Source organism: Pteropus alecto, unplaced genomic scaffold (genome assembly GCF_000325575.1).
Source record: "Pteropus alecto unplaced genomic scaffold, ASM32557v1 scaffold98, whole genome shotgun sequence".
In the NCBI taxonomy this organism is placed as follows: Eukaryota; Metazoa; Chordata; class Mammalia; order Chiroptera; family Pteropodidae; genus Pteropus; species Pteropus alecto.
The window spans coordinates 5,348,771-5,356,572 of NW_006443570.1; the positions used below are offsets into that span (position 1 = coordinate 5,348,771).

The window sequence follows — 7,802 nt, forward strand, 5'->3', positions numbered from 1 at the left end:
TCTTTCCCTCCACAGAATGCCATGCGAGCAACCGTGGAAAGCCATGAATCCAGCCTCATTCTCCCACCTATCAAGATCATGGTGGCCTTGGGCAAGGAAGATCTGTCCATCAAAGTATGTGACCCTTGACTTTGGGAGCCAGAGGGAAATGGGGTGGGGACTTCCCTCCTGCCAGGAGATGGGTTCAGGAAGACCCTGGGGATGAGGAAGACCAGGAGAAGGTCAAGGGTGTCAAGGGGTGGGGGTGTGTGAAAAACAGGTCTGGAGAGCCTCTGACATGTCCCATCTCCCCCAGATGAGTGACCAAGGTGGGGGTGTCCCCTTGAGGAAGATTGAGCGACTCTTCAGCTACTTGTACTCCACAGCACCCACCCCCCAGCTCGGCACTGGGGGGACTCCACTGGTGAGAAAGCTTTATTCCAGCTCCTTTCCTGCCTTCTAAAAGATTCCCATCTGTCTCTTCATCTCTCATTATCAAATTGTCACTTTGTCTCTCGCTTCCTTATCTCCCATGGTCTCTCCATTCTTGGGTGGCTGCGTGTGATGTCAGTCACCTCTCTGGAGGCTGGACCTCCCTGCTCCTCCCATCTCTCTCCAGCCTGCACCTCCCTATCTGGAGGTGTCTGTCCATCACTTTCCCACAGTTCTCCCTCTCTCCTCTATCTCCCCACAAAGTTACTACTTGTCTTTTGGTGTTGTTCAACTCATCAGCACCTCTCTATCCATTCCCAGCAGAGCAGGCAGCACTGAGCTTGGGAAACTAAGATTTAGAGGAGTCCTGTGACCTGCCCAGACCCCTTGGCTCTCAGGGCCCAGCTTCTCTCCCTTCCCTGCTAACTCTCTCTGCCCCCACAGTGCCTCCTCAGCCTTCCTCCTTCCCCTAGACTGATCGTCTTCATCCCACAGCCCCCATTTTGCCTCAGAGCCTTCCCTTTCTCATACCCCTTCCCACCTCAGTTCTGGGAATACTCCTGCCTGATCCCGGCCCAGCACTGCTCACTCAGCACATCTGCTGCTGAGGCACCAGCCTCCTCAATACATTTCCTTCCTGCCCACTTGCAGGCCGGCTTCGGGTACGGTCTCCCCATTTCCCGTCTCTATGCCAAGTACTTCCAGGGGGACCTGCAGCTCTTCTCCATGGAAGGCTTTGGGACCGACGCTGTCATTTATCTCAAGGTGAGGGCCTCTGCCTGCAGTGCCCTGCCGGGGGGTTTGCTGACAGGTCAGGCAGGTCGGCTTGTTAGGTTTCTTTTCCATCCCTCCAATCCTTTCCCAATTCCAGACTGAAAATCAGAACAAAGGTACAGTTCCCTGACCCCCAGATGCTCCCCACTTGGCAGGCAATTTGAGGAAGTGCATGGTCCATGACGAAGACCTCTGTTCTGGGGCCCCTTGACTTGTTATACCAGAAGGAAGGGGGGATCATAGAGAATTTGCCATTTAGCTTGGGGGAAATGGAGGCCCAGAGTTGCTGACCTTGTTCAAGGTCACAGAGCCCAGTCTCCTTGCTCTCCCTCCATGGCCTTTTGAGTGAGCAGGCTCCTTGAGTAGGTGGGAGCAAGACACAGAAGGAGCGGCCCTTTTGAGGGTCTTCCTGGGCTGGGGTTGGTTGTTTCAGTGTCCGGCACCTAGCTAGACTGACATGTGGGCCATAGTCAGTGACCCCCAGAGTGCACCCTGGGGCCAGGGTGGTCTGCTGAGGAGGAGGCAAGGCGCAGGGCAGTGGGAGAGGCTGAGCCTTATACTCTCCAGGCCTTGTCCACGGACTCGGTGGAGCGCCTGCCCGTCTACAACAAGTCAGCCTGGCGCCACTACCAGACCATCCAGGAGGCCGGCGACTGGTGCGTGCCCAGTACGGAGCCCAAGAACACGTCCACGTACCGTGTCAGCTAGGGGCCACCCAAGAGGACGGACTGCTGTCTCTGGGGCCGGCCACCACGGTGACCCTCCTCATCACCGCCCCCAGGTGGGAAGAGGCTCTCCCTGATGACCAGCTTGTGTCTGTGGAAACCACTGCGGTGACTAGTCTGTGGTGGCCCCTAAGTGCCAATCTCTGTCTCCACGGCGACCCTTAAGTGGTCTCCCCAGTGTCCAATCTCTGTGGGCGATCTCTGAGGATTGGGGGATGTCTCTACCGTGCTGAAGTGCCCCAAAGATACATTTCCGTGGCAGTCCTCTCTGAGACCAGAGCTGCCACTTTTCTGCCAGGGGTCCTGGGTCCCCCTCACTGCCCTCCACAGCCTGGCCTTCCAAGTGGACACTCTTGCTTGCCTTATTCCCTTAGCCCACACAGGCACCCCAGCCCTGGTCTTGTGTCAGTGTTAGAATGTGACCAGGTGTCCCCCAGGTCTGGGTGGTGGGTAGTGAAAGAGGTTGCAATTTGGATCCCTGGTCTGGGACCTGGTCTTGCAGCCCCTCCCTCCACTCTGAGCTTCAGGTCAAGGTTGGGAGGGAAGGAGTTCTTACCCGGAGCTCACCCCTAAAGCTCACCCTTAAAGCAGAGTTACCAGGGCGGACCCTGAGGTCAGCACCCAGCTAGGCTGCTCGAAGCCCTGCAGGTGGCCCCAGCAGTGTTTCGGCCACCTCCCAAGCCCTTCCCCGCATGTCCTAATGTGCATACACCCACCCACCTGCCTTACACCCACACCGCCTGCCTGAGCTCCAGACCCCAGTTCCCATTGTGCACGGACACACGCGTGCTCGGGGTGGCTTTCTCCCTAGAATGTTCTGTGTATATAGCTAGTTTTATAGCCCTGAACGCCCCCACCCTTCCCCTTAGCACACAGGGGGTTAAAGTTGTGTGCTCCTCCCAGTGGCTGTGATGGTGACAGTGACATCTACAGTAAAGAGGAGATCCAATGAGAATTCAGCCTGGCTGCTTTCCTGTGGGGAGGGAGATCCACACTGCACAAACAAACGTAGGCAGATTGCAGTCCCTGTGACCAGCATATGACGTGTTCGGGACACTCAGCCCAGCTCAGTGCATGCGTCTGTGTACCATGAGCACAACAGCAGGCATAGCATCCATTCAGAACACCTGACAGCGTGGCACCCAGTGATAGACATGTCCCTCCACCCCCCTCAGGGCACAACACAGCCCCTGACCCAGGCCAATCCCCCACTGGGACAGATAGAAAGGTCACTGGCACATCATAAGTGTTTATTGAAATAAATTGAGTACTGCTATCCCCCTTCACATGCAGGTTGGCACCCATATAGCTCCTGATAGTTTCAGGGATCTGGGTGCCTTCCAGTCTCCCCGCTGGCCCCTCCACCGGGCCCAGATGGTGCCGGTGCCCCCATGTCTCAGTTTCCCTCTGAAGCCCCTCTCCTAGCACAGATAGCAGAGAGACGGAAAGGGATGGGTCCCAGGGACAGAAGTGGCCCTCAAGCCACAGGCCTTGGGCAGGAATGAGGGGAGGTGGCATGCACTGGGTCCTGTCCACCGCTCTGGGCAGATAGGAAGATGTGGAGGAGGGCTTCTAATCAGAGGCCTCTTGGCTCCATCGGTTACTCTGGCCAGTACTCTAGAATCTGGCCCAGCTGCTGGCCAGCACCGTACCTGAATGTTCCCTCCCTAGGACAGATGCCATCTGTGAGCTGCTGGGACACATTCCACCCCTCCTCGTAGTCTGTGAACTAGTCTGCACTGACTTCCAGTTCTGGAGCCCACTGAGATCCTGCTGGGGACCAGAGCAGTTGAGGGAGGGCTGGTAAACCTTTCCAATCTAGCAGCTTCCAGGAGACCTAGATTTGCTTCTGCTTCACTAGAGTGAGAATTCACCAGTTCAGTCCCACCTAGGCATTGGTAAGAAATGTCTTTTGTCCCTACCAGCTCCCAAGTTTGTGCTGTCCGCAGGGAGGGCTCAGGTGCCCTCTGAGGAAGCAGCAGGAGAAGTGGACCCGGCTTGGAGAGCAAGCCAAAGCCCAGCCTGACTGGACTCTAGGAGGGGCGGACCTGTAGGGATGTCATCTCACCAATGAGACTACAGGACAGAGAAGGGGAAAAGGAGGAGGGTTTCATCCTCCCTTCTGAGGTCCTTGCAAAGACCTCATGGGATAGCCATGCTGCTTTCTCTGCTCTCTCATTGAGGCCGACTGAGAGTCTGCCCCGAGTGCAGCTTGCTGTAGTGCCCACCAGCCTCCTTGGGGACAGAACAGAGCTCTCCCTACACACAGCCACCTTAGAGAGGTGGAGAGGAACAACTCCATCCACCTAATAACTGCCTAGATGCTCAACCACCTCTCCGAGCCCTGGGATCCTGGGACCCCAGCCCCGTCTCAGGGCCTCTGGAAGGCAGGCAGGCAGGCATCCTAACTCACTGCTGCCCAAGCACCACCGTGGCCTGAGGGCAGAGGGTCAGACTGACCCAGGTGCCTCCGGGCCCCTAGACTGGCTTCAGCTCCGGTCTCTTTGCCCTTTTCCCATGATCTGCCACCTCCCCCAGGAACTTCGTGCCAAATGAGTCCTTGAAATCGATTTATTACTGGGCCCTCTCGCTGGCGTGTCCCTTCCTGGAGGATCTCGGTCCAAACAGACTGACAGGGTGAGAGAGGGCTTGTACCCCCTGAGAGCGCGGGGCCAGGCCAGCCCAAGCTTGGTGCCCAGGCCCTGCCTCCCTGGGGAGGCCTGTGCCCGCCGTGCCTGCCTCACCCTCCCCTAGCTCTTCTTGGCCTCCTGCTCCCTGCGCCGGAGCTTCTCGCGCTGCCGTGCAGCCTTCTCCTGAGCCTTACGCTCCTTCTCAGCAGCCGCTGCCAGCTCCTTCACCTTCCGCTTCACCAGTGCCCGGTCATGTGAGCTGCTGAGCCCCAGGCTCTAGGGAAGGAATCGAGGGTGAGGGAAAGCGCTCAGGAACCACCCCCAGGAACCACCCCCAGGTTCTTCGGTGTGGTGTCGTACTCTCTCTGGAGCTCTGCCAGTCCTCTCTGAAATGTAGCCTCTACCTCCCAGACTTACAGATAGATCAGGACCATCAGGGCAAGACTTTGGAATGCAAGTGGTTGGGAGAGATGAGGATGGAGAGTACCAGGACCTTTGCCAACCCCCATTCCCTTTCCCACAATCTTTGGCTTCCATTTCTCCACTTAAGATTTCAGCCTTAGCATGACCCTGCCATTCCCCTGAGGCCCGGAGATGGAGAGCAACTTGCCCAAGGTCACACTGCTGGTAGTTGGGGAGGCCTCTCCCCATTCCAGAGACTTCCTGGGGGACTCTCCTCTCCACCCCTTCCCCAAGCAACTGAGCAGAGGGTAGGACAAGGCCAGAAACCTCCCAGCACAGAGATCAGAGCCCCCAACCCCCAAATCTCTCCCTACTACAACCGGCCTCCAAGACTAAGAATCAGACAAGGTGATTAGGGGAGAGACCTGCTTCCCACGATACCAGGAGTCTTATCAGAATCAAGAGTCAGGTGATATGCTCGCCCTGGAGACTTAGGCTGGAGCTTGAAGGTCAAACCAAACTGAGCTTCAGTTTCAAGTGAGACTGAGGACCCATGCTAGGGCGCAATGATTAGGCCAAGGACCTTGCCTAGAAGTCAGAGGTCAGGGCAGTGGCCTCAGAGGGAGTGATGAGGTCAGGATGAGGGGATCCTAATCTTTGAAAATTACTTCAGGCTCTGGCTCCCTTGGGGCCCTTCTACTATGACCCACCTTCAGCTTGCTTCCATCCAGCTGCAGAAGCTGCGGCCCGTCCACCTGCCGCGCGGCAAACTCGGCAGCGTACTGCTCCAGGTTGAGGCTGTGCAGCCACTGGCCCACCTGCTGACTGGTCCAATGGTGGACAGCGGGGAGAGGTTCATCCAGGAACTGGGGTGGAGACCAAGGAGAGTAAGGGGGGAATACGTGTCCTTTGCCCTGCACACCTGGCAGAGTCAGAGGCCAGGGTTTGCTCACCTCATCTGAAGACTGGGACAGCGTGTGGTAGGGGTAAGAACACTTGGCCTCCTGCCGGGGACCACTTGGAATCTTGGGGCTGCTGCTGGGGGGTGTGGAGTCATCACTCAGAGTGGATTCCTAGACAGGAGAGGGTGCATGCCACTGAGGAGAATGCTTGCCCGCAGCCCAAGGGAGTCCCCCCTAACCCACCCACCCTCATCTAGAAGGAGATGAAGTCCTGGACTAGGTACCAGCCGTTGCTCAGTGCACCCTATGCATGAACCTGGAACTGGGCAGGCACATATGACATGGTGACTCATGCGAGGCATTAGTATCTGAGGCCTCTGGGAGGACATGGGGCTAGAACTGAGCCAGGCAGAATAGTTAGTAGGAATGAATATCTCAGACTAGATGTCAGTTCCGACAGGCAGTCAACCAGGATTCCTCCAGGCTGGGTCAGGGGTCCTTGCCTTGAGCCTCCCCATCATGGCCTCTAGCGCCCTGGCTAATAAGTGCCTGATTAGAGGTCCTTGTCCTCACTGGACTGTGAGCTCTATAAAGGCCTGAGCTGTGTTTATTCACTATGGTAGCCCCAGGGCACAGCATAAGGGAAGGAAGAAAGGGAGGGCATGCTAGGAGGGAGTAAAGAAGGAAGTCTGAAGTCAGAAGGGACCCCTTCTCCCCTGAATTCCCAGTTTCTCCTCTGCCCCAGCTGCGCATAAGGAAAAGACCCACAGAACAAGCATTGAGATGGGGGTCATAGAGAGCCTGGCAACTCGATCCATGCACAACTGTGGGCAAGTCCCTTCTCTCTGGGCCTTCATTTGGTCATCTGTACAATGGGGGTGGACATGCCTACCCTCCCTACTTCACTATGCCTTTGCGAATGTAAAGCACAAACATGCCTTTGGAGTTTTATAAACTGTAGAGTGCTGTGTGAACACAAGCAGACACTCGTTGTTTCTGTTACTTAGTCTCACTTCTCCCACAGGGTTGTGAACACTAGCTTGGCTGGGGTCCTACTCATCTCTGTATACCCCAAACTGTAGCCCAGTTCCTAAGACAGGATGTGGGGCTAGCACTGAGCCAGGCAGAAGAGTTAGCAGTAATGGAGGAGACCTCAGGCTGGGTATACACTAGGGGAATCATAGTGTTCACTGATGTGCATTGAATGAAGCAGTGAATGAATCAACAAATGAACTACTCTAAATATGAATGAGTGAACAAGTGAATACATAAACTCATGGATGAATGAATGAATCATTGAATGATTCCATGGATGGACAAATGAACTCTAGGAATGCCTGGATCCTAGCCCGAGCCAGAGTGAAGTATGCCATCATGTCACCTGAGCCTGAGAGCCAGTATAGGGGCAAGAAGGCCATGGACTTACCTGAGAGGCTGACTTCTTAGGGCTGAAGCTCTCATGTTTAGGGGAGCAGGCAGGGGAGGTGGTACTGCCGGAGGATGCCGAGCCCTTGCCACTGTCTGTGAACCAGGAAAAGGGCAGGAACGGGGAGCCCCCTGACCTGCTGGATCCCTCCACTGACTCCCTGTGGAGAAAGCACCCTGCATAGGTGTGGGCACCGAGGGGAGAGCTGGGCCCACAGGGAGCTATAGGCAGAAGCTGTGGCTGAGGTGCCATGGGTACCTCTTACCTGCTGCCCATGGACAGGCGGTTGCTGCCCTTGTCCTTCCGGCTCTTGCTAGTGGATGCTCGGCGTAAGGTGACCCTGTGGGAAGGGCAGGGAAGTGGGGTGGTGCTGCCCACTGTGCTATGCTGTACCCCGACAGCTCCAAGCTTTAGGTTCTGGCCCCTCCTCCACTCACCCCAGGTCCAGGAACTTTCGGCGAGTCTTCTTATCCAGGCCGATGGTGGGGCTGGCAGGCTCAGGTGGGCTGGCATCCCGGCTGTCATCTTTTGG

The 7,802-nt window shown here is 56.4% G+C and overlaps 2 protein-coding genes across 2 annotated transcripts in view; one reads left to right on the plus strand and one right to left on the minus strand.

Annotated features, from left to right (window-relative positions):
• Positions 1-2,858, plus strand: part of PDK2 (pyruvate dehydrogenase kinase 2) — a 14,657-nt gene extending 11,799 nt beyond the window's left edge. Inside the window, exons 8-11 of the mRNA XM_006924788.3 lie at positions 16-114; positions 296-403; positions 1,063-1,176; positions 1,753-2,858. Coding sequence (XP_006924850.1) covers positions 16-114; positions 296-403; positions 1,063-1,176; positions 1,753-1,893 — 462 coding nt within the window. The 3' untranslated portion in view covers positions 1,894-2,858. The remainder of the gene's footprint in view (positions 1-15; positions 115-295; positions 404-1,062; positions 1,177-1,752) is intronic.
• Positions 2,859-4,467: 1,609 nt separating this feature from the next.
• SAMD14 (sterile alpha motif domain containing 14) overlaps positions 4,468-7,802 on the minus strand; it is a 15,238-nt gene continuing 11,903 nt past the window's right edge. The window contains exons 5-10 of the mRNA XM_006924789.2: positions 7,708-7,795; positions 7,536-7,610; positions 7,271-7,430; positions 5,896-6,015; positions 5,653-5,808; positions 4,468-4,816 (exon numbers count right to left, since the gene is read on the minus strand). Coding sequence (XP_006924851.1) covers positions 4,661-4,816; positions 5,653-5,808; positions 5,896-6,015; positions 7,271-7,430; positions 7,536-7,610; positions 7,708-7,795 — 755 coding nt within the window. The 3' untranslated portion in view covers positions 4,468-4,660. The remainder of the gene's footprint in view (positions 4,817-5,652; positions 5,809-5,895; positions 6,016-7,270; positions 7,431-7,535; positions 7,611-7,707; positions 7,796-7,802) is intronic.